Source organism: Tachyglossus aculeatus, chromosome 11 (assembly GCF_015852505.1).
Source record: "Tachyglossus aculeatus isolate mTacAcu1 chromosome 11, mTacAcu1.pri, whole genome shotgun sequence".
Taxonomy (NCBI): Eukaryota; Metazoa; Chordata; class Mammalia; order Monotremata; family Tachyglossidae; genus Tachyglossus; species Tachyglossus aculeatus.
In genome coordinates, this window is record NC_052076.1 from 4385333 (window position 1) to 4411910 (window position 26578).

The 26578-nt window shown below is 48.6% G+C and overlaps 1 protein-coding gene across 2 annotated transcripts; it reads left to right on the forward strand.

The window, feature by feature from the left end:
* The first annotated feature begins 4831 nt into the window (after nt 1-4831).
* Nucleotides 4832-26553, forward strand: AKR1D1 (aldo-keto reductase family 1 member D1). Of its 2 annotated transcripts, XM_038753958.1 has the most exons (9): nt 4832-5070; nt 7153-7320; nt 12804-12920; nt 13473-13550; nt 16232-16354; nt 19741-19850; nt 23118-23283; nt 23647-23729; nt 25747-26553. In XM_038753958.1, exons 1-9 carry the CDS (start codon nt 4978-4980, stop codon nt 25787-25789), a joined length of 981 nt encoding a protein of 326 aa, XP_038609886.1. In that variant the 5' UTR covers nt 4832-4977; the 3' UTR covers nt 25790-26553. The 2 variants fall into 2 exon arrangements, with proteins under 2 accessions (XP_038609886.1, XP_038609887.1); XM_038753959.1 differs by lacking the exon at nt 13473-13550.
* Nucleotides 26554-26578: the final 25 nt, after the last annotated feature.

Here is a 26578-nt window from a genome sequence, read left to right on the forward strand (position 1 = left end):
TATTTACTGCGCGCTTTGTGCAAAACGCTGTATTAAACTTTTAGGAGAGTACAATATAACAGTCAATAGACGCGTTCATTCATCCTTTCCATCGTATTTATTGGGCGCTTACTGTGTGCAGAGCACTGGACTAAGCGCTTGGAAAGTACAATTCGGCAACAGATAGAGACGGTCCCTCCCTAACAAGGGCTCACAATCAATCAATCAATCAATCAATCGTATTTATTGAGCGCTTACTGTGTGCAGAGCACTGTACTAAGCGCTTGGGAAGTACAACTAGAAGGGGGAGACAGACAACAAAACAACACAAGTAGACAGGTGTCAATACCATCACAACGAATAGAATTATAGATATATAGATGTGTTCTTTCTGCACGTGTCCTGAGGGGAGGAACTCAAACAGTAATCACAGTGGTATTTGTTAGGCCCTTTACTGTATGCCAAGCATTCATTCAGTCATTCATTCAATCATATTCATTCATTCATCCAATCGTATTTATTGAGCGCTTACTGTGTGCAGAGCACTGGACTAAGCGCTTGGGAAGTACAAGTCAGCAACAGAGCAAGCAGACAGGTGTCAAAACCGTCAGAACAAATAGAATTATAGCTATATTCCTTCATTCAATCGTATTAATTGAGCGCTTACTGTGTGCAGAGCACTGGACTAAGCGCTTGGGAAGTCCAAGTTGGCAACATGTAGAGACGGTCCCTACCCCAAAGCGGGCTCAGAGTCTAAAAGGGGGAGACAGAGAACAAATCAAAACATATTAACAAAATAGAATAAATATGTACAAATAAAATAAATTCATTCATTCATTCATTCAATCGTATTTATTGAGCGCTTACTGTGTGCAGAGCGCTGGACTAAGCGCTTGGGGAGTACAAGTCGGCAACATCTAGAGACGGTCCCTACCCAACAGCGGGCTCACAGTCTAGGAGGGGGAGACAGACAACAAAACAAAACTTATTAACAAAATAAAATAAATAGAATAAATATGTACAAATAAAACAAATTCATTCATTCATTCAATCGTATTTATTGAGCGCTTACTATGTGCAGAGCGCTGGACTAAGCGCTTGGGGAGTCCAAGTCGGCAACATAGAGAGACGGTCCCCACCCAACAGCGGACTCACAGTCTAGAATGGGGAGGCAGAGAACAAAACAAAACATATTAACAAAATAAAAGAAATAGCATAAATATGTACAAATAAAATAGAGTAATAAATCCGCACAAACATATACACATATATACAGGTGCTGTGGGGAGGGGAAGGAGGTAAGGCGGGAGGATGGGGAGGGGGAGGAGGGGAGGAGGAAGGAGGGGGCTCAGTCTGGGAAGGCTTCCTGGAGGAGGTGAGCTCTCAGTAGGGCTTTGAAGGGAGGAAGAGAACTAGTTTGGAGGATGCCTCCTCACTCCTCAAAAACCTCCAACGTGTTTTTTTTTAAGGCATTTATTACGCGCTTACTACGTGCAATGCACTGTTCTAAGCGCTGGGGAGGTTACAAGGTGATCAGGCTGTCCCACGGGGGGCTCACAGTCTTCATCCCCATTTTCCAGATGAGGTAACAGAGGCCCAGAGAAGTGAAGTGACTTGCCCAAAGTCACACAGCTGACAATTGGCGGAGTCGGGATTTGAACCCATGACTTCTGACTCCAAAGCCCGGGCTCTTTCCACTGAGCCACGCTGCTTCTCCCCACTCAAGCAGAAACTGTTGGCCAAACAGCTTTGCCCCCCCCAACTTATCCCCGCTGCTCTCCGGCCCCACCCCAGTTTTGCGTGTTTTGCTCCCCTCAAGCCAACCCACTCATTGGGCGTCACTCTCAGCTCTGTCTTGGACGCCTTGCTTACGCTCTCCCCCTCCCAACTTCTGTTCCTACGGGCCAACCCCCCTCCCCATCCTCAAAGCCCTCCCGAAATCCCATCTCCTCCAAGAGGCCTTCCCTGAATCCCTTCCTATCCCCCCACCCATTACCCCGCTACTTATTTTTTAAATAGCATTTTTAAGCGCTTACTATAATAATAATGACGGTATTCCAGGCCCTACTGAGAGCTCACCTCCTCCAGGAGGCCTTCCCACACTGAGCCCCCTCCTTCCTCTCCATCAATCAATCAATCAATCAATCAATCGTATTTATTGAGCGCTTACTATGTGCAGAGCACTGTACTAAGCGCTTGGGAAGTACAAATTGGCATCACATAGAGACAGTTCCTACCCAACAGTGGGCTCACAGTCTAAAAGGGGGAGACAGAGAACAGAACCAAACATACCAACAAAATAAAATAAGTAGGATAGAAATGTACAAGTAAAATAAATAAATAAATAAATAGAGTAATAAATATGTATGTCTCCATCCCCCCTGCCTTTCCTCCTTCCCTTCCCCACAGCACCTGTATATATGTATATATAATAATAATAATAATAATGGCATTTATTAAGCCCTTACTATGTGCCAAGCACTGTTCTAAGCGCTGGGGAGGTTACAAGGTGATCAGGCTGTCCCACAGGGGGCTCACAGTCTCAATCCCCATTTTACAGATGAGGTCACTGAGGCACAGAGAAGTTAAGTGCCTTGCCCAAAGCCACACAGCTGACAATTGGCAGAGCTGGGATTCGAACCCATGACCTCTAACTCCAAATAATAACAATAATAATAATAATGTTGGCATTTGTTAAGTGCTTACTATGTGCAAAGCACTGTTCTAAGCGCTGGGGGGGATACAAAGTGATCAGGTTGTCCTACGTAGGGCTCAAAGTCTTAATCCCCATTTTACAGATGAGGTAACTGAGGCACAGAGAAGTTAAGTGACTTGCCCAAAGCCGCACAGCTGACAACTGGCAGAGCTGGGATTCGAACCCATGACCTCTAACTCCAAAGCCCGGGCTCTTTCCACTGAGCCACGCTGCTTCGTTTGTACGGATTTATTACTCTATTTATTGATTTATTTTACTTGTACATATCTATTCTATTTATTTTATTTTGTTAATATGTTTGGTTTTGTTCTCTGTCTCCCCCTTCTAGACTGTGAGCCCACTGTTGGGTAGGGACTGTCTCTAGATGTTGCCAACTTGGACTTCCCAAGCGCTTAGTACAGTACTCTGCACACAGTAAGCGCTCAATAAGTACGATTGAAGTGAATGGGTAGTCACTTCAACTTTAATCCTTGCATGCTTTAACTTTGTCCTCTCCTCTGCCTGTCAAAATTATTTCACCACTCTTATTGACCCCATGCCCATAATACTAATACTAATAATAATAATAATTGCATTTGTTAAGCGCTTACTACGTGAAAATACGAGGTGAGCAAGTTGTCCCACACAGGGCTCACAGTCTTTAATCCCCATTTTACAGATGAGGGAACTGAGGCTTAGAGAAGTCACCCTCTCCAGTTGCTCCAGGCATTTAACTCCCTCCTCAGGCCACCCAACCCCTCCACCCCATCCCTTGCCCCCTCTGTCACATGTCATATGACATATGCAGCGTGGCTCAGTGGAAAGAGCCCGGGCTTTGGAGTCAGAGGTCATGGGTTCAAATCCCGGCTCTGCCACATGTCTGCTGTGTGACTTTGGGCCAGTCACTTCACTTCTCTGGGCCTCAGTGACCTCATCTGGAAAATGAGGATGAAGACCGTGAGCCCCCCATGGGGCAACCTGATCACCTTGTAACCTCCCCAGCGCTTAGAACGGTGCTTTGCACATAGCATTTAATAAATGCCATCATTATTATTATTATTATTCAAATCCCAGCTCCACCAATTGTCAGCTGTGTGACTTTGTGCAAGTCACTTCACTTCTCTGTGCCTCAGTTCCCTCATCTGGAAAATGGGGATGAAGGCTGTGAGCCCCCCGTGGGACAACCTGATCACCTTGTAACCTCCCCAGCGCTTAGAATGGTGCTTTGCACGTAGTAAGCGCTTAATAAATGCCATTATTATTATTATTATTATTCAAATCCCAGCTCCACCAATTGTCAGCTGTGTGACTTTGTGCAAGTCACTTCACTTCTCTGTGCCTCAGTTACCTCATCTGGAAAATGGAGATGAAGGCTGTGAGCCCCCCGTGGGACAACCTGATCACCTTGTAACCTCCCCAGCGCTTAGAACGGTGCTTTGCACGTAGTAAGCGCTTAATAAATGCCATTATTATTATTATTATTATTCAAATCCTGGCTCCACCAATTGTCAGCTGTGTGACAGTGTAAGTCACTTCACTTCTCTGTGCCTCAGTTACCTCATCTGGAAAATGGGGATGAAGACTGTGAGCCCCCCGTGGGACAACCTGATCACCTTGTAACCTCCCCAGCGCTTAAAACGGTGCTCTGCACATAGAAGTGCTTAATAAATGCCATTATTATTATTATTATTCAAATCCCAGCTCCACCGTCAGCCGTGTGACTTTGTGCAAGTCACTTCACTTCTCTGGGCCTCAGTGACCTCATCTGGAAAATGGGGATGAAGGTTGTGAGCCCCCCGTGGGACAACCTGATCACCTTGTAACCTCCCCAGCGCTTAGAACGGTGCTTTGCACATAGTAAGCGCTTAATAAAGGCCATCCTTTTCATTATTATAAATCATAAGACACAGGGCCCCATCGATCATTCTTGGTTTGAAAAATGGACTCTGGACTTTGTTCCTAATCATATTCCATGCCAGGGTGCAAGGTCATCCCCCTGCGGACTATTCCGTGGAAAGCAACATGTTAATGCTAATATTTGGTTTGTGCAGCTGAGAACTGTTTAACCAGGTTCTCTCTCCCTTCCCCCCTCCCCTCCCACTCTCAAAGTCTAATAAAAAACTGATTTTTGAAGTCAGAGATTCTTCTCTCAGACCGCGGGCCCCACGTGGGAGAAGCACCGGGTTCCAGCTGATATTAGTCCGATGCTCAGCGCAGTGCTTGGCGCATTGTAAGCCCTTAGCCAATATCCCGATCGTTATTTTTATCCTCTCTCTCGGGAGCGAAGACCAGGAGCCTGAGCCATGAACCTCACGGCTACCCGCCATCACCTGAAACTGAGTGATGGGAACTTCATCCCGGTCATCGGACTGGGCACCTATAGCAGTCCAAAGCAAGTAAGCAATCAATCAATCAATCAATCGTATTTATTGAGCGCTCACTGTGTGCAGAGCACTGGACTAAGCGCTTGGGAAGTACAAGCTCCGTCCCGTCCTCCCTCGGGCCCAAGGCTCCTGGGGCTCCTCTTCCTTGGGCCTCGGCCCAGAAGTGGCTGACGTTTGCGTTGGCGTTCACCTGGGAGATGGGGTGGGGTGGATATTACTCTATTTATTTCATTTGTATGTATTTCTTCTATTTTATTTTCTTAATATGTTTTGTTTTGTTCTCTGTCTCCCCCTTCTAGACTGTGAGCCCGCTGTTGGGTAGGGACCGTCTCTAATAATAATAATGATGATGGCATTTATTAAGCGCTTACTATGTGCAAAGCACCGTTCTAAGCGCTGGGGAGATTACAAGGTGAGCAGGTTGGCCCACACCTCACAGTCTTCATCCCCATTTTTCCAGATGAGGTCACTGAGGCCCAGAGAAGTGACGTGACTTGCCCAAAGTCACCCAGCTGACAACTGGTGGAGCCGGGATTTGAACCCATGACCTCTGACTCCAAAGCCCGGGTTCTTTCCACTGAGCCACGCTGCTTCTCTAGATGTCCCAAGCGCTTAGTCCAGTGCTCTGCACACAGTAAGCGCTCCATAAATACGATTGAATGAATGAACGTTGCCAACTTGGACTTCAAGCGCTTAGTCCAGTGCTCTGCACACAGTAAGCGCTCAATAAATACGATTGAATGAATGAACTCCGCGTGCCGGTCTTGTGGGGAAGGGGCTGGGGGGGTTATCGACCCGGCTCCGCTGCTGCTCAGCTGCGTGACTTTGGGCAAGTCACTTCACTTCTCTGGGCCTCAGCTGCCTCATCTGGAAAATGGGGATCAATCAATCAATCAGTCGTATTTATTGAGCGCTTACTATGTGCAGAGCACTGGACTAAGCGCTTGGGAAGTACAAATTGGCAACATATAGAGACAGTCCCTACCCAACAGTGGGCTCACAGTCTGAAAGGGGGAGACAGAGAACAAAACCCAACATACTAACAAAATAAAATAAATAGAATAGATATGTGCAAGTAAAATAAATAAATAAATAGAGTAATAAATAGGTACAAACATATATACATATATACAGGTGCTGTGGGGAAGGGAAGGAGGTTAGATGGGGATGGAGAGGGGGACGACGGGGAGAGGAAGGAAGGGGCTCAGAGGAAGGAAGAGGAAGGAAGGATGAAGACTGTGAGCCCCCCATGGGACAACCTGATCACCTTGTAACCTCCCCAATGCTTAGAACAGTGCTTTGCACATAGTAAGCGCTCAATAAATGCCATTATCATTATTATTATTATTATTATGGTATTGTTCTTCCCCAAGCGCTTAATAATCAATCAATCAATCAATCAATCGTATTTATTGAGCGCTTACTATGTGCAGAGCACTGTACTAAGCGCTTGGGAAGTACAAATTGGCAACACATAGAGACAGTCCCTACCCAACAGTGGGCTCACAGTCTAAAAGGGGGAGACAGAGAACAGAACCAAACATACCAACCGAATAAAATAAATAGGATAGAAATGTACAAGTAAAATAAATAGAGTAATAAATATGTACAACCATATATACATATATACAGGTGCTGTGGGGAAGGGAAGGAGGTAAGATGGGGGGATGGAGAGGGGGACGAGGGGGAGAGGAAGGAAGGGGCTCAGTCTGGGAAGGCCTCCTGGAGGAGGTGAGCTCTCAGCAGGGCCTTGAAGGGAGGAAGAGAGCTAGCTTGGCGGAGGGGCAGAGGGATTGGGGGCATTCCAGGCCCGGGGGAGGACGTGGGCCGGGGGTCGACGGCGGGACAGGCGAGAACGAGGTACGGGGAGGAGATTAGCGGTGGAGGAGCGGAGGGTGCGGGCTGGGCTGGAGAAGGAGAGAAGGGAGGTGAGGTAGGAGGGGGCGAGGGGATGGATGGACAGCCTTGAAGCCCAGGGTGAGGAGTTTCTGCCTGATGCGCAGATTGATTGGTAGCCACTGGAGATTTTTGAGACTTTAATAAGTACGGTTGAATGAACGTACGACTGCCCTTCTCCCATCCATCTCGTTCCAGACCCCCAAGGGGACGTGCGCTCAGGCGGTGAAGGTGGCCATCGATGCTGGATACCGCCACTTCGACGGGGCCCTCGTCTACTACAACGAGCACGAAGTGGGCCAGGCCATTCGGGACAAGATCAGGGAAGGCGTGGTGAAACGGGAAGACATCTTCTACTGCGGCAAGGTGAGGCCACGCTCTCCCACAGACCCTCCTTCCTCCCTCCACGACCCCCCTGGGCCTCTTTCACCGGTCACACGGAGCCGGGTTCGAGGATCGGCGCGGCGACAGAGAGGGACTGGAGTCAGAAAGGCTGAACCATGCGAAATATATTCTACGTGGCAAATAAAACTTCCCTTTCAGGAGGAATACATTTATTTTTAGTTATTTACAGGGGGCGAATTTAACTTCCCTCTCGGGAGGAATATTCTTCATCAATCGTATTTATTGAGCACTTATTGTGTGCAGAGCACAGAGAATAATAATAATAATAATAGCATTTATTAAGCGCTTACTATGTGCAAAGTACTGTTCTGAGCACTGGGGAGGTTACAACGTGATGAGGTTGACCCATGGGGGGCTCAAAGTCTTCATCCCCATTTTACAGATGAGGGAACTGAAGCCCAGAGAATAATAATAATAATTGGCATTTGTTAAGCGCTTACTCTGTGCAAAGCCCTGTTCTGAGCGCTGGGGAGGATACAGGGTGATCAGGTTGTCCCACGGGGGGCTCACAGTCTTAATCCCCATTTTACAGATGAGGTAACTGAGGCCCAGAGAAGTTAAGTGACTTGCCCAAGTCAAGTCAAGGGGCAACAGTACATAATCAAGTTTGCAGACACACTCCCTGCCCACAAAGAGGTTACAGTCTAGTTGGGAAAGGAGATATTAATATAATAATAATAAAAATGGCATTTATTAAGCACTTACTATGTGCAAAGCACTGTTCTAAGTGCTAGGGAGGTTACAAGGTGATCAGGTTGTCCCACGGGGGGCTCACAGTCTTAATCCCCATTTTACAGATGAGGGAACTGAGGCTCAGAGAAGTTAAGTGACTTCCCCAAGGTCACACAGCAGACATGTGGTGGAGCTGGGATTTGAACCCATGACCTCTGACTCCAAAGCCCGGGCTCTTTCCACTGAGCCACGCTGCTTCTCACACTTATGCGTTCCCCTCACATGGCTAAGCACCTGGCTCCCGCCCACGAACGCTTCCCACTTGGGAAGAATTCACTTGTGTGTTTTTCACACGTGGCGAAGCACTTAACTCCCACTCGCGAACGCTTCCCACCGAGGCGGAATTCATTTATGCGTTACACATGTGGCGAAGCACTTAGCTCCCGCCTATGAACGTTTCCCACTTGGGAGGAATTCAGTTGCATGTTACACATTTATTGCATGTTATTGCATGTTACTCTATTTATTTATTTATTATTCTATTTATATATTTATACTCTATTTATTTACTGCTCTATGTATTTATTTTACTTGTACATATGTATTCTATTTATTTTATTTTGTTAATATGTTTTGTTTTGTTCTCCGTCTCCCCCTTCTAGACTGCGAGCCCACTGTTGGGTAGGGACCGTCTCTATATGTTGCCAACTTGTACTTCTCAAGCGCTTAGTACAGTGCTCTGCACACAGTAAGCGCTCAATAAATACAATTGAAAGAATGAATGAATGAACACGTGTGGAAGAGCACGTACCTTCCAGTCGCACGAGGGCTCATCGGGAAACTCGCCCGTCCCGCGGGGTCTCACTTGGTGCAGACGGAGTGGGCATCCCACGCTTCGGGCGGCTGCAAGAATGAAAAACGTTGCCAACTTGTACTTCCCAAGTGCTTAGTACAGTGCTCTGCACACAGTAAGCACTCAATAAATACGATTGATTGATTGATTGGCATTCGTTACCTGTCCTCCCGGGACTTTTGGGCTTCTTGTTCAATCTCCATCCCTCCGGCCCCTGATGTTTGGTTGGCACGGGCGCCTTCTTCCGCCTTGTCGGCCTGGGATGTCTAGCGGTTTCCATTGTCGGGGTGGTATCCCACCCAGGCTTCCGAGTTTGGTTTTCCTAGCTCGGGCCCTCGCGAGAGAGCGTTTTTGACCTTCAGATGGTATATGTCCCGCTTCACCTCGGGAACAACCTCAGGAATGGGGTGGGCCAGACTGGTCCGTATCCCCAGGGGAGCTGGGAGGAGGAAGGACCCTCCCCCAGTTTCAAGGGCAAGGACTTCTGAGAAGTTATTTATTCATATTAGAGAAGCAGCGGGGCTCAGTGGAAAAGAGCCCGGGCTTTGGAGTCAGAGGTCATGGGTTCCAACCCCGGCTCCTCCGATTGTCAGCTGTGTGACTTTGGGCAAGTCACTTCACTTCTCTGGGCCTCAGTTACCTCCTCTGTAAAATGGGGATTAAGACTGTGAGCCCCCCGTGGGACAACCTGATCACCTTGTAACCTCCCTAGCACTTAGAACAGTGCTTTGCACATAGTAAGTGCTTAATAAATGCCATTTTTATTATTATTATAGTAATATCTCCTTTCCCAACTAGACTGTAACCTCTTTGTGGGCAGGGAGCGTGTCTGCAAACTTGATTGTTTTGTACCCTCCCAAGCACTCTGTATGTAGTAAGTGCTCAATAAATACCATTGATGATGATGATGATGACGTAACTAGTGACTGGAGCAGTGGTTTTTTTTAAAAAATGGCATTTATTAAGCATTTACTATGTGCAAAGCACTGTTCTAAGCGCTGGGGAGGTTACAAGGTGATCAGGTTGTCCCACAGGGGGCTCCCAGTCTTAATCCCCATTTTACAGATGAGGGAACTGAGGCACAGAGAAAGGAAGTGACTTGCCCAAAGTCACCCAGCTGACAAGTGGCAGAGCCGGGATTTGAACCCATGACCTCTGACTCCAAAGCCCGGGCTCTTTCCACTGAGCCACGCTGGCTCTGGCTAGTTCATTCTTCATTCATTCATTCAATCGCATTTATTGAGTGCTTACTGTGTGCATTCATTCATTCAATAGTATTATTTATTTATTATTTATTTATTGAGCACTTACTGTGTGCAGAGCACTGTACTAAGCGCTTGGGAAGTACAAGCTGGCAACATCTAGAGACGGTCCCTACCCAACAACGGGCTCACAGTCTAGAAGGGGGAGACAGGCACCAAAACAAAACATGGGGACAGGTGTCAAGTGGTTCTGCCCGCCATCTGTTTCCTCCAATCTTGCGGCTCAAAATCAATCAATCAATCAATCGTATTTATTGAGCACTTACTGTGCACAGAGCACTGTACTAAGCGCTTGGGAAGTACAAATTGGCAACATATAGAGACAGTCCCTACCCAACAGTGGGCTCACATGGTAATAGTAGTTATAATTATTATGGTGCTTGTTAAGTGCTCACAATGTGCCAAGCACTGTTCTAGGCACTGGGGTACATACAAGGTAATACGGTTGGTCACCGTCCCTGTCCCACATGGGGCTCAAAGTCTTCATCCCCATCTTCCAGATGAGGGAACTGAGGCACAGAGAAGTGAAGTGACTGGCCCGAGGTCACACAGCAGGCAAGTGGAAGGGGCAGGATTAGAACCCGCAACCTTCTGACTCAACTCCCCGGAGCCAGCTCTTCCGGGGCTGACCGAGCTCAGTCCCACACCCACCCACTGGGTCGGGACCCCCCTCCGGCTCTGGGCCCGGGGCAGTAGCCTCATCACCCAACCTTGAGGTAGATTCTGTGAGCCCACTGTTGGGTAGGGACCGTCTCTATATGTTGCCAACTTGGACTTCCCAAGCGCTTAGTACAGTGCTCTGCACACAGTAAGCACTCAATAAATATGATTGATTGATTGATTTGAGATAATGAGGTCAGACACAGTTCCTGTTCTTCACATGGACTCACAGACCAAAGGAGAGGCTAAATCCTCTAGTCTGTAAGCTCGTTGTGAGCAGGGAATGTGTCTATCTACTGCATTATAACAATAATAATAATAATAATAACATTTATTAAGCACTTACTATGTGCAAAGCACTGTTCTAAGCACTGGGGAGGTTACAAGGTGATCAGGTTGCCCCACAGGGGGCTCACAATCTTAATCCCCATTTGACAGATGAGGGAACTGAGGCCCAGAGAAGTGAAGTGACTTGCCCAAAGTCACACAGCTGACAATTGGCAGAGCCGGGATTTGAACCCATGACCACTGACTCCAAAGCCTGTGCTCTTTCCACTGAGCCACGCCCGAGTGCTCAGTAGAGTGTAGTATTCGCCCCACTCTCAACCCCATGGCACTTATATACGTATCTTTAAATACATATTACAAATAATTTATTCATATTAATGTCATTCATTCATTCAATCATATTCATTAATAATGATGATGGCATTTATTAAGTGCTTACTATGTGCAAAGCACTGTTCTAAGCACTGGGGAGGTTACAAGGTGATCAGGTTGCCCCACAGGGGGCTCACAGTCTTCATCCCCATTTTCCAGATGAGGGAACTGAGGCACAGAGAAGTGAAGTGACTTGCCCAAAGTCACCCAGCTGACAATTGGCAGAGCTGGGATTTGAACCCGTGACCTCTGACTCCAAAGCCTGTGCTCTTTCCACTGAGCCACGCCCGAGTGCTCAGTAGAGTGTACTATTCGCCCCACTCTCAACCCCACGGCACTTATCTACGTATCTTTAAATTACATATTACAAATAATTTATTCATATTAACATCATTCATTCATTCAGTCGTATTTATTGAGCGCTTACTGTGTGCAGAGCACTGGACTAAGCGCTTGGGAAGTCCAAGTTGGCAACAGATAGAGACGATCCCTACCCAACAACGGGCTCACGGTCTAGAAGGGGGAGACAGACAACAAAACAAAACATGTGGACGGGTGTGAAATCGTCAGAACAAATAGAATTAAAGCTAGATGCACGTCATTAACAAAATAAATAGGGTAGTAAATATGGGCAAGTAAAGTAGAGTAATAAATCTGTACAAATATATACAAGCGCTGTGGGGAGGGGAAGGAGGTAGGGCGGGAGAGGAGAGGAAAAAGGGGGTTCAGTCTGGGAAGGCCTCCTGGAGGAGGTGAGCTCTCAGGAGGGATTTGAAGGGAGGAAGAGAGCCAGTTTGGCGGATGTGTGGAGGGAGAGCCGTAAGCTCGTTGTGGGTAAGGAATGAGCGCTTAGTACAGTGCTCTGCACACAGTAAGCGCTCAATAAATACGATTGATTGATGATTAGGGAATGTGTCCGCCAACTATTGCATTGTACTCTCCCAGTAGCTTAGCATAGTGCTCCGCACGGAGTAAGTGCTCAATAGATAGATGCCAATTTGTACTTCCCAAGCGCTTAGTCCAGTGCTCTGCACACAGTAAGCGCTCAATAAATACGATTGATGATACGATCTCTCAATTGATTTTTTTTTTCAACCGTATTTATGGAGCACTTACTGTACTAAGCGCTTGGGAAGTCCAAGTTGGCAACACATAGAGACGGTCCCTACCCAACAGCGGGCTCACGGTCTAGATTGATTGATTGATTGAGGAAGGACAGGTGTTGAACCCCCCAATTCACAGATGAGGAAACCGAGGCTCAGGGAAGTTAAGTGACTTGCCCAAGGTCACACCGACGGCCCGGGATTAGAACCCAGGTCCTCTGACGTCTCTTCTAGCTATGGAACACCTATCAACAGCCGGAGCTGGTCCGCCGCGCCCTGGAGAAGACACTGAAGTGTCTCCAGTCGGACTACGTCGACCTCTACGTCATCGAAACGCCCATGACCTTCAAGGTGAGTGCAGAAACAGCATCATCATCATCAATTGTATTTACTGAGCGCTTACTGTGTGCGGAACACTGTACTAGATGCTTGGGAAGTCCAAGTTGGCAACATATAGAGACGGCCCCTACCCAACAGTGGGCTCACAGTCACAGTCTATTATCCCCACTCTCCCTCCCTCCTAGATAATAATAATAATTATAATGGCATTTATTAAGCGCTTACTATGTGCAAAGCACTGTTCTAAGCTCTGGGGAGGTTACAAGGTGATCAGGTTGTCCCTCGTGGGGCTCCCAGTCTTAATCCCCATTTTACAGGTCAGGTAACTAGATGGGGTTCCCCACCTGGGGCGGAGCCCGGTTCCGATCCGACGATCTCCGCTCGATCGATCAATCAATCGTATTTATTGAGCGCTTACTGTGTGCAGAGCACTGTACTAAGCGCTTGGGAAGTCCAAGTCGATGGCCTGTTGAGCTTAGTAGTAGTGCCCAGGGAGGGGGCAGAGCTTTGTGACTCCCAAACTAATCCGTTGTAACCTAATGATGTTGCCCTGCTCTCTGCCAGCCTGGAGATGAATTTTATCCGAAGCATGAAAATGGCCATATTATCTATCACAAGTCAGACCTGTGCGCCACTTGGGAGGTAAGGCAGGTGATCGCTCCCACTTCTATCAATCAATCAATCAATCAATCAATCAATCGTATTTATTGAGCGCTTACCGTCTGCAGAGCACTGTACCAAGCGCTTGGGAAGTCCAAGTTGGCAACATCTAGAGACAGTCCCTACCCAACAGCGGGCTCACAGTCTAAAAGGGGGAGACAGAGAACAAAACCAAACGTACTAACAAAATAAAATAAATAGAATAGACGTGTACAAGTAAAATAAAGAGTAATAAATATGTACAAACATATATACATATCTACACGTGCTGTGGGGAAGGGAAGGAGGTAAGATGGGGGGGATGGAGAGAAAGGATGGGGTGAAAAAAGGGGAAAAAAATTCAAGTGCAAGAGAGGCAAGCAGGGGAAATGTATGCTTAGTAGGGAGAGCCCTCTTACTAATTGGAGGAGGCATCTTCTAATCAATCAATCAATCAGTTGTATTTATTGAGCGCTTACTATGTGCAGAGCACGGTACTAAGCGCTTGGGAAGTACAAATTGGCAACATATAGACAGTCCCTACCCAACAGTGGACTCACAGTCTAAAAGGGGAAGACAGAGAACAAAACCAAACATACTAACAAAATAAAATAAATAGGATAGATATGTACAAGTAAAATAAATAAATAGAGTAATAAATATGTACAAATATATATACATATATACAGGTGCTGTGGGGAAGGGAAGGAGGTAAGATGGGGGGATGGAGAGGGAGACGAGGGGGAGAGGAAGGAAGGGGCTCAATCTGGGAAGGCCTCCTGGAGGAGGTGAGCTCTCAGCAGGGCCTTGAAGGGAGGAAGAGGGCGAGCTTGGCGGATGGGCAGAGGGATTGGGGGCATTCCAGGCCCGGGGGATGACGTGGGCCGGGGGTCGACGGCGGGACAGGCGAGAACGAGGTACGGTGAAGACTGTGAGCCCACTGTTGGGTAGGGACCGTCTCTATACGTTGCCAACTTGGACTTCCCAAGCGCTTAGTACAGTGCTCCGCACACAGTAAGCGCTCAATAAATACGATGGATGGATGGATGGATTGATTTCCGCCGAGCTGACCTGTCCTCCCCCCCAGTCTTCTGACTCTGGGGCTCAGGCCAGCCGGCGCCGAGGAAGGGGACGAAGCGAATTTTGTGGAGGGGGGCAATCAATCAATCAATCAATCAATCGTATTTATTGAGCGCTTACCGTGTGCAGAGCACTGGACTAAGTGCTTGGGAAGTCCAAGTTGGCAACATATAGAGACGGTCCCCACCCAACAGTGGGCTCACAGTCTAGAAGAATTGGCATTTGTTAAGCGCTTACTATGTGCAAAGCACTGTTCTACGCGCTGGGGAGGATACAGGGTGAGCAGGTTGTCCCACGTGGGGCTCACAGTCTTCATCCCCGTTTTCCAGATGAGGGAACTGAGGCCCAGAGAATAATAATAATAATAATGTTGGTATTTGTTAAGCGCTTACTATGTGCAGAGCACTGTTCTAAGCGCTGAGGGGGGGACCGCAAGGAGATGAGGTTGTCCCATCTGGGGCTCACAGTCTTCATCCCCATTTTACAGATGCGGGAACTGAGGCCCAGAGAATAATAATAATAATAATAATGTTGGTATTTGTTAAGTGCTTACTATGTGCAGAGCACTGTTCTAAGCGCTGTGGGGGGGGACCGCAAGGAGATGAGGTTGTCCCATCTGGGGCTCACAGTCTTAATCCCCACTTGACAGATGAGGGAACTGAGGCACAGAGAAGTGAAGTGACTTGCCCAAGGTCACACAGCAGACAGGTGGGGGAGGCGGGATTCGAACCCATGACCTCTGGCTCCCAAGCTCGCACTCTTTCCACTGAGCCACGCTGCTTCTCTAATAATAATGGCATTTATTAAGCGCTTACTGTGTGCCAAGCACTGCTCTAAGCACTGGGGAGGTTACAAGGTGATCAGGTTGTCCCATGGGGGGCTCACAGTTTTCATCCCCCTATTACAGATGAGGGAACTGAGGCCCAGAGAAGTGAAGTGACTTGCCCAAAGTCACCCAGCTGACAATTGGTGGAGCCAGGATTAGAACCCACGACCTCTGACTCCAAAGCCCGGGCTCTTTCCACTGAGCCACGCTGCTTCGCCAAGTGAAGTGACTTGCCCAAGGTCACACAGCAGACATGTGGCGGAGTCGGGATTCGAACCCATGATCTCTGACTCCAAAGCCCGGGCTCTTTCCACTGAGCCACGCTGCTTCTCTAGCAGCGAAACAGGTACGCCCCTGACCTGCTGCCGTGGCCTTAGGTGAGACCCTTAATCTCTCCGGGCCTCGGTTGCTTTATCTGTAAGATGGGGTTGAATACTTACCCTCCCTCTGCCTTAAAGTGTCCATCCCCCAAGCTAAGGAGGCTGATACAGTGATCAAGGTGGGATAGGATGAGCAATTAGGCCAGTGGGGTAGCAGCGGGGATGGAGAGGAAAGGGCAGATTTTCATGCTGCGAAGGTCGAACTGATGGGATTTAGGGAGGCGTAGATGATCAGTCGTATTTATTGAGCGCTGACTGTGTGCAGAGCACTGGACTAAGCGCTTGGGAAGGACAAGCTGGCAACGTAGAGAGACACAGTGGGAAGATGTGGGTTGAAGGGGAGAGATGTCCTGCGGAGCGACGGGCGACCTTCCTGTCCCTCCCTCCCTCTCTCCCAGGCTCTGGAGGCCTGCAAGGACGCGGGGCTCGTGAGGTCGCTCGGGGTGTCCAACTTCAACCGCCGGCAGTTGGAGCTCATCCTGAACAAACCCGGCCTCAAACACAAGCCGGTCGTCAACCAGGTACGCCCCCCGACCCCTGACCCCTGACCCCGACCTTGGCTCCAGCCCCTTCGAAGCCTTATCGAACGCACGTCTCCTCCGAGGGGCCTTCCACTCATTCGTACGTTCGTTCAGTCGTATTTACTGAGAGCTTACCGAGTGAAGCAGCGTGGCTCAGTGGAAAGAGCCCGGGCTTGGCAGTCAGAGGTCATGGGTTCGAATCCCGGCTCTGGCAATTGTCAGCTGGGTGACTCTGGGCAAGTCACTTAACTTCTCTGTGCCTCAGTGACTTCATCTTGATTGATTGACCTGGGACGCCCTCCCTCCTCAAATCTGATGATTATTCCCGCTCCCTTCAAAGGCTTATTGAAGGTGCATCTCCTCCAAGAGGCCCTCCCTGATTAAGCCTTCCTCTTCTCCCACTCCCTTCTGCGTCACCCTGACTTGCTCCCGTTATTCATCCTCCCTCCCATCCCCTCAGCACTTATGCCCGTATCTTTCATTCGTTCAATCGTATTTATTGAGCGCTTACTGTGTGCAGAGCACTGTACTAAGCGCTTGGGAAGTACAAGTTGGCAACATACAGAGACAGTCCCTACCCAACAGCGGGCTCACAGTCTGTCATTTATTCATTTCTATTAATGTCTGTCTCCCCCTCTAGACTGTGAGCTCATTGTGGGCAGGGAATGTGTCTGTTTATTGTTAGATTGTGTTCTCTCAAGTGCTTACTACAGTGCTGTGCACACGGTAAGCGCTCGACACGATTGAATTAAATTTTCCCACTCTTTTCTGCCTCTCCCTAATTTGCTCCCTTTCTTCATCCCCCTCCCAGTCTCCCAGCACTTGCTCATACCATTCGAGAAGCAGCGTGGCTCAGTGGGAAGAGCCCGGGCTTTGGAGTCAGAGGTCATGGGTTCAAATCCCGGCTCTGCCAACTGTCAGCTGTGTGACTTTGGGCAAGTCACTTCACTTCTCTGGGCCTCAATCAATCAATCAATTGTATTTATTAAGTGCTTACTGTGTGCAGAGCACTGTACTAAGCGCTTGGGAAGTCCAAGTTGACAACATATAGAGACAGTCCCTACCCAACAGTGGGCTCACAGTCTAAAAGGGGGAGACAGAGAACAAAACCAAACATACTAACAAAAGAAAATAAATAGAATAGATATGTGCAAGTAAAATAAATAAATAGAGTAATAAATATGTACAAACATATATACATATATACAGTTACCTCATCTTTAAAATGGGGATGAAGACTGTGAGCCCCCCGTGGGACAACCTGATCACCTTGTAACCTCCCCAGCGCTAAGCGCTTAGTCCAGTGCTCTGCACACAGTAAGCGCTCAATAAATACGATTGAATGAATGAATGAATCTGTAATTTATGTATTTATATTATTAATAACAACAATAATAATGAATAATGATGGCCTTCGTTAAGCGCTTACTATGTGCCAGGCACTGTTCTTAGCACCGAGTTTGTCTGTGTCCCCCTCTAGACTGTGAGCCCACTGTTGGGCAGGGACTGTCTCTATATGTTGCCAACTTGTACTTCCCAAGCGCTTAGTCCAGTGCTCTGCACACAGTAAGCGCTCAATAAATACGATTGATTGATTGATTGATTGTGGACAGGGAATGTGTCTGTTTATTGTTAGATTGTACCCTCCCAAGTGCTTAGTACAGTGCTCCGCACATCACAAGTGCTCAATAAATATAACGGAATGAGGGCAGGTGAGGGACTTAAAAAAAAACCCTCAGGGCCCTGTGACATTTCCTCCCACCCCCTCCCAAAAAATGGGAGTGGGTACGTCCCGGAGCCTTCACAAGCACCGAGACCCACTCACACACGACCACAAAGATACACAAGGACACAAAAACTCTCACACACAAACAGACGCATAAGCTCTCCTCCAGGCGCACACGCACGCATACGCAGCGTGGCTCGGTGGAAAGAGCCCGGGCTTTGGAGTCAGGGGCCGTGGGTTCAAATCCCGGCTCCTCCAACTGTCAGCTGTGTGACTTCGCTTAACTTCTCTGGGCCTCAGTTCCCTCATCTGCAAAATGGGGATTTCTTTTTTTATAATGGCATTTATTAAGCGCTTACTATGGGCAAAGCACTGTTCTAAGCAGGTTACAAGGTGATCAGGTTGTCCCACGGGGGGCTCACAGTCTTAATTCCCATTTTACAGATGAGGGAACAGGCACAGAGAATCAATCAATCGTATTTATTGAGTGCTTACTGTGTGCAGAGCACTGGACTAAGCACTTGGGAAGTACAAGTTGGCAACATCTAGAGACGGTCCCTACCCAACAGTGGGCTCACAGTCTAGAAGGGGGAGACAGAACAAAACCAAACATATTAACAAAATAAAATAAATAGAATAGATATGTACTAGTAAAATAAATAGAGAATAAATAAATAGATAAATAAATAGAGAAGTTAAGTGACTTGCCCAAAGACGAAGATGAAGACTGTGAGCCCCCCGTGGGACAACCTGATCACCTTGTAACCTCCCCAGCGCTTCAAGTGCTTAGTACAATGCTCTGCACACAGTAAGCGCTCAATAAATACGATTGATTGATTAGAACAGTGCTTTGCACATAGTAAGCACTTAACAAATACCGTTATTATTATTATTATTGTTATTATTATTATTATTATTATTATTATTATGCACACTCTCACACAGACATACCCTCACCCTCTCCCAAACGCTCACACGCTCTCACATTCCCTCTCTCACCAAGATGGCCTTTTCCCCCTTTCAGACTGTGAGCCCACTGTTGGGTAGGGACCGTCTCTATATGTTGCCAACCTGTACTTCCCAAGCGCTTAGTCCAGTGTTCTGCACACAGTAATCGCTCCATAAATACGATTGATTGATTGATTTTCTAGGAGGCTGCAGGAGAACCAGTGGCAAATAGAGGCCCCTGCCCCTTCCCCCCTCACCACCCCCGACCCCCCAGCCCAGCTTCGCCCGACGTCCGTTCCCGCTGCTTCCCCGTGTCCCGTCTCACATTCACCCCGTAAGGCCCTACTGAGAGCTCACCTCCTCCAGGAGGCCTTCCCAGACTGAGCCCCTTCCTTCCTCTCCCCCTCGTCCCCCTCTCCATCCACCCCATCTTACCTCCTTCCCTTCCCCACAGCACCTGTATATATGTATATATGTTTGTACATATTTATTACTCTATTTATTTTACTTGTACATATCTATTCTATTTATTTTATTTTGTTAGTATGTTTGGTTTTGTTCTCTGTCTCCACCTTTTAGACTGTGAGCCCACTGTTGGGTAGGGACTGTCTCTCTATGTTGCCAATTTGTACTTCCCAAGTGCTTAGTCCAGTGCTCTGCACATAGTAAGCGCTCAATAAATACGATTGATGATGATGATGATGATTCACAGGTCGAGTACCACCCGTACTTCACCCAGCCCAAACTGCTGGAATTCTGCCGCAGTCACGGCATCATCCTCGTGGGTTACAGCCCCCTGGGCACCTCCCGGGACAAGTCCTGGTGAGTAATGGGCCCCCAGCCCCACCTTGGCCTGGCTGCATCCACAGTCCCTCTAACTGGGGGTGGGGAGCAAGGGGGCAGCGAGCAGGGGCTGGAATTGTGACTGGGCCTACGGAAGACTAGGAGAAGGAAGGGTGGAGAAGCTGGGAGTCCCTCCTGCTCTGTCTCGATCAATCAATCAATCAATCAATCGTATTTATTGAGCGCTTACTGTGTGCAGAGCACTGGACTAAGCACTTGGGAAGTACAAGTTGGCAACATATAGAGACAGTCAATCAATCAATCAATCAATCGTATTTATTGAGCGCTTACTGTGTGCAGAGCACTGGACTAAGCGCTTGGGAAGTCCAAGTTGGCAACATACAGAGACGGTCCCTACCCAACAGTGGGCTTACAGTCTAAAAGGGGAACAAAGCCAAACATACTAACAAAATAAAATAAATAGAATAGATATGTACAAGTAAAATAGAGTAATAAATCTGTACAAACATATATACATATATACAGGTGCTGTGGGGAAGGGAAGGAGGTAAGATGGGGGGGATGGAGAGGGGGACGAAGGGGAGAAGAAGGAAGGGGCTCAGTGTGGGAAGGCCTCTTGGAGGAGGTGAGCTCTCAGAAGGGCCTTGAAGGGAGGAAGAGAGCAAGCTTGGTGGATGGGCAGAGGGATTGGGGGCATTCCAGGCCCGGGGGAGGACGTGGGCCGGGGGTCGATGGCGGGACAGGCGAGAACGAGGCCTAACGGTGAGGAGATTAGCGGCAGAGGAGCGGAGGGTGCGGGCTGGGCTGGAGAAGGAGAGAAGCAAGCAAGGGGATGCTCTTGGGACCAAAGGATGTCCCCCCGGACAACCTCTCGATGGCCCAATTCTAGTCCCATGTGAATCTGCCCATAAGTCAGTCTGTCTGGCACCTGACTTTCTGCTGTCTGTGTGGTGGACTACATTCATTCATTCAATCATATTTATTGAGCGCTTACTGCGTGCAGAGCACTGTACTAAGTGCTTGGAAAGTACAATTTGGCAACATATAGAGACAGTCCCCATTCATTCATTCATTCAATCGTATTTATTGAGCACTTATTTTGTGCAGAGCACTGGACTACGCGCTTGGAAAGTACAAGTTGGCAACATATAGAGACGGTCCCCATTCATTCATTCATTCAATCACATTTATTGAGCGCTTACTCTGTGCACAGCACTGTATTAAGCGCTTGGAAAGTACAATTTGGCAACATATAGAGACAGTCCCCATTCATTCATTCATTCAGTCGTATTTATTGAGCACTTATTGTGTGCAGAGCACTGGACTACGCACTTGGGAAGTACAATTTGGCAATATATAGAGACAGTCCCCATTCATTCATTCATTCATTCAATCGTATTTATTGAGCGCTTACTGTGCACAGAGCACTGGACTACGTGCTTGGAAAGTACAATTTGGCAACATATAGAGACAGTCCCCATTCATTCATTCATTCAATCGTATTTACTGAGCGCTTACTGTGTGCAGAGCACTGGACTAAGTGCTTGGGAAGTACAAGTTGGCAGCGTATAGAGACGGTCCCTACCCGACAGCGGGCTCACAGTCTAGAAGGGGGAGACAGAGAACAAAACAAAACATATTAACAAAATAAAATAAATAGAATAAATATGTACAAATAAAATAGAGTAAAAAATACATACAAACATATATACATATATGCAGGTGCTGTGGGGAGGGAGGTGCGTGGGGTCGTCCCTACCCAACAACGGGCTCACAGTCTAGGAGGATTAGAACCCATGACCTCTGACTCCCAAGCCTGTGCTCTTTCCACTAGTCCAAGCTACTTCTCTGGCTTCTCTGGCTACATGGAAGCCAGTAGGGCAGATTTTCAATTCAGTCATATTTATTGAGCGCTGACTGTGTACAAGACACTGTACCTAGTGCTTGGGAGGATACAATACAACAATAAACAGACACATTCCCTGCTCACGGTGAGTTTATAGAATAAACAGATTAAAGATAAAGTTGAAAACAGATTAAAAACATATTTTTAGACTGTGAGCCCACTTTTAGACTGTGAGCCCACTGTTGGGTAGGGACTGTGTCTATATGTTGCCAACTTGTACTTTCCAAGCGCTTACTACAGTCCTCTTGCACACAGTAAGCACTCAGAGAAGCAGCTTGGCTCAGTGGAAAGAGCACGGGCTTTGGAGTCAGGGGTCATGGGTTCGAATCCCGGCTCCGCCACATGTCTGCTGTGTGACCTTGGGCAAGTCACTTCACTTCTCTGAGCCTCAGTTCCCTCATCTGGAAAATGGGGATTAAGACTGTGAGCCCCATGTGGGACAACTTGATCACCTTGTATTCCCCCCCCCCCCAAAGCGCTTAGAACCGTGCTCTGCACATAGTAAGCGCTTAACAAATGCCATTATTATTATTATAATTATAAATATGATTGATTGATTGATTGATTAAAGACTTGATGAAGCACAGCTTCAATCAATGTGACCTAGTGGTAGGGAAACCACGGCAGCGAACAAACAGGATTGGAAGCCAGTAATTCATTCGAACCTATCTATTAAGCGCTTAGGGTATAGGGCACTACACTAAGCACTTGGGATGTCACTGTGTGTCCGCTAATCAGTCCAGGCATCAGTCTGCGGGTCCACCGATCTACCTAGGCATTAGTCTGGGTTTCTGCCAGTTATGTTGCCAATTTGTACTTCCCAAGCGCTTAGTACAGTGCTCTGCACATAGTTAGCGCTCAATAAATACGATTGATGATGATGATGATGTCCAGACATCAGACTGGGTATCTGACAGTCTGTGGTCATCCGTCTGGGTGTCCGCCGGTCTGTCATCAGCGGTGCAGCTGTCTGGCTGTACTAAGCGCTTGGGGGAGTACAAAACAACAATAAACAGGCATTCCCTGCCCATAACGAGCTTACAGTGCAGAAGGGGAGACAGACATTAATCTAGATAAATAAATTACAGAAATGTGGCTGGGGGCTGGTGTGAATAAAGGGAGCAAGAGCGATGCAGAAGGGAGCGGGAGGAGAGGAAAGGAGGGGCTTAGGGAAGGCCTCTTGGAGGAGATGGGCTTTGAAGTGGGGGAGAGCAATCCCTCTAGTATAACCTGAGAGCTCCCTCCCCTAAATTAGTGCTCCTCCAGAGGGTTTCCCCCCCTGGCCCCTCCGAGTTGGGATGTCGAAGGGCCCCTTCCAGCATCTCCCCAAGCCGGGACCCCAATGGACACCGACCGTCCGACTCTGCTCCGTGTCTAAGGGTCAGCCTCTCCTCCCCGCCGCTGTTGGAAGACCCGCTCCTGATGTCCATCAGCAGGAAGTATGGGAAGACCGTGGCCCAGGTGGTTCTGCGCTTCAGTGTCCAGAAAGGGGTGGTGGTCATCCCCAAGAGCTTCAGTGAGGCACGGATCAGAGAGAACTTCCAGGTTGGCCGCCCTGCCCCACCTCCGGGAAGTCCCCTCCCTTTTCCGCTGTCAGGCCCCTTTCCTCCACTCTTTTCTATGCATCAGGTCTCTGACCCTTCACCCCGGCCCATTCGCCGTCCATCCCCTGGCCCAGTTGGGGAGAGCCCGAAGGAAGCCCCCGCACGGCATCTCCATCACTCAGTCGTCAGAGCCGGTAGCCCAGTGGCACCCGGCCCCCATCCCCATGGCTTATAACCATCAGCCCCCGTTGGGGAGGCCTGGCAAGGGGGTTCCCATGGCAACAGTCGGTCCCCACTATCCAGACCTTTCTATCTCGGGGTAAGCAGGAGTCCCCTACACTCCTCTTCCCGCTCCTTTCGGCAGATCTTCGACTTCTCTCTGACGGACGAAGAGATGGAAGCCATCGAGGCCCTGAATAAGGGCGTCCGCTACGTGGACATGCTGTTGTGAGTTGGGGGCCGGGGGACGGGGGAGAGGACAGCGGTGCCTGCAGATAGAGGCGGGGGGCAGCTAGAGGTGGAAGGACCAGTGTCGATGGGGAGAGGGACTGGAGGGATGGGGGAGCAGAGTGAGGAGGAAGAGGAGGAGGCTGCGGGGGAGATGAAAGGGGGCTTTGATCCCATCTGGCTCCATCTGGGCAAGGGGAAGCATCCCCAGGAAGCCCTCCATGAGGCCGGGAAAGGGCCGGAGATTGGAGTCGTCCGAGGGAACGTTAGGAGTTCGGGCCCAACCGAGCAGCCGCCTTAAGGAGAGGATGCAGGTCATCATCATCATCATCATCAATCGTATTTATTGAGCGCTACCTGTGTGCAGAGCACTGTACTAAGCGCTTGGGAAGTACAAGTTGGCAACATATAGAGACGGTCCCTACCCAACAGTGGGCTCACAGTCTAAAAGGGGGAGACAGAGAACAAAACCAAACATACTAACAAAATGAAATAACTAGAATAGATATGTAATAAATAGAATAGATATGTATTTCCCCTGGGTGAAAATAAACAGCAGCCATCACTGCCACCACCACAGTAAAGTCATCTTTAGAGAAGCAGCGTGGCTCAGTGGAAAAAGTCCGGGCTTTGGAGTCAGAGGTCACGGGTTCAAATCCCTGCTCTGCCAATCATCAGTTGTGTGACTTTGGGCAAGTCACTTAACTTCTCTGTGCCTCAGTTGCCTCATCTGTAAAATGGAGATTAAGACTCTGAACCCTCCGTGGGACAACCTGATCATCTTGTAACCTCTCCAGTGCTTAGAACAGTGCTTTGCACATAGTAAGTGCTTAATAAATGCCATCATTATTATTATTATTATCTTGCACTTGCCAGTCACCTTAACTGCTTCAGGGTGCTTCCACGTCAACGTTTTCCTTTTATTCACAATAATAACTGAGGTATTTGTTAAGTGCTTGCTATGTGCCAGACACTGTGCTAAGCCCTGGAATAGATATAAGGTAATCGGGCTCATGGTCTTAATTCCCGTTTTACAGATGAGGTAACCGGCCCAGAGAAGTGAAGTGACTTGCCCAAGATCACACAGCAGATAAGTGGCAGAGCCGGGATTAGAACCCAGGTCCCTCTGATTCCCAGGCCCGGGCTCCATCCACTAGGCCACGCTGATTCCCTGGGAGGCAGCGACTGTTATTCCCATTTTACAGATGGGAAGACTATGGCCCAGCAAAGTTACGTGAGCTGTCTAAGGTCACACAGCAGACCGGTGGCAGAGCTGGGATTGGAATCCAGGTCCTCTGACTCTTTTTTTTTCTTTATATGGCATTTATTAAGTGCTCACTATATGCCAGGCACTTTACTAAGCTCTGGGGTAGATACAAGACAAGTTGGACACAATCCAGGTGCAACATGGGGCTCATAGTCAATCCCCATTTTACAGATTGAAGTGACTCACCCAGGGTCACACGGCAGGCAAGTGGCAAAGCCTGGATTAGAACTCAAGTCCTCTGGCTCCCAGCCCGCTGCCCTTTCTCCTAGGGCACACTGCCCCCTCACAGATGAGATCTCATCTGTATATATGTTTGTACATATTTATTACTCTATTTATTTATTTATTTATTTTATTTGTACATATCTATTCTATTGATTTTATTTTGTTAGCATGTTTGGTTTTGTTCTGTCTCCCCCTTTTAGACTGTGAGCCCACTGTTGGGTAGGGACTGTCTCTAGATGTTGCCAATTTGTACTTCCCAAGCGCTTAGTCCAGTGCTCTGCACACAGTAAGCGCTTAATAAATACGATTGATGATGATGATCTCATCCTCTCTGTCCCCCGACCAGTTCCGAAATGGCGTCGGAAGTTTCACATCCCAACCCCTCGGCCCCGGCCACCGGCTTGCTTGGTTGGAGCCGGCGTCCTTGGTTCCAGGGACACGGGAGGGGGCCCGGCGGCTCCTGAGCCGGGGCCGGAGGCAGGGCCCAAGTTGAGCCCCCACCTCTTCAACTCGCCTCTCGTGTAGTTGGAGCGACCATCCGGAGTACCCGTTCCATGATGAGTACTGAGGTGTCCAGGCCAGCCACGCCACCTCCGCCGCCATCTCCCTTTGCCACTCTTTGGTCTCAGCTTCGCGTCAACCACAACCCCAGTTTTGGGGCATGACCGTCCGGTGAGAGATGACCTTAAATCGCCGTCAGACCCCTAGCCAGCTCCCGGGTTGCCCTGGTCTTCCAGCCAGCCCCACTGCCCATTTGGTTCCCGGTCTGCCTGATGTCTGCCATCGCGGATCCGGATGCTGTCCTCTGTCACCGTGGGAGGCCCAAGATCTACTACCCCCCGGCCTCCCGGATTGAGGCTGTGACCTCCCAGGGGTCACAGTCCGGGGGAAGCAGAGCGATTCCCCTCCCTTAGAGATGCTCTCCAAATGAGATTTCCCCGCCAAGCCCCCGTCTTGCCTCGGATGGAGGCTGTGACCTCCCAGGGGTCACAATCCCAGGGGAGCAGAGAGATTCCCCTCCCTTAGAGATGCTCTCCAAATGCGATTTCCCCGCCAAGCCCCCGTCTTGCCCCGTTGCTCCCTATCCTGCTCACCCCACTTTTCCCAAAAAGAACCCCCTTGGTCATCTTTCCTTCATGTTCCCTGTTTCCATCCCCTCCTTTTATCTATCAGTCAGTCAATGAATGGTATTTTTCCAGTGATCATCGCACTAAGAGTTTGAGAGAGTACAACGGAGTGGGTAGTTATGATCCCTTCCTACCAGGAGCTTACAGTCTAGAGGAGACCGACGTTAGGAAAAATAGTAGAGTATAAGGAGATGTACATAAGTAGAGAAGCAGCGTGGCTCAGTGGAAAA

Coding starts and splice junctions, on each gene's coding strand:
- AKR1D1 (XM_038753958.1), top strand. CDS start 4,978: ATGAACCTCACGGCTACCCGCCATCACCTGAAACTGAGTGATGGGAAC. Junction 5,071..7,152: donor CCTATAGCAGTCCAAAGCAA/GTAAGCAATCAA, acceptor ATCTCGTTCCAG/ACCCCCAAGGGGACGTGCGC. Junction 19,851..23,117: donor ACCTCCCGGGACAAGTCCTG/GTGAGTAATGGG, acceptor TCCGTGTCTAAG/GGTCAGCCTCTCCTCCCCGC.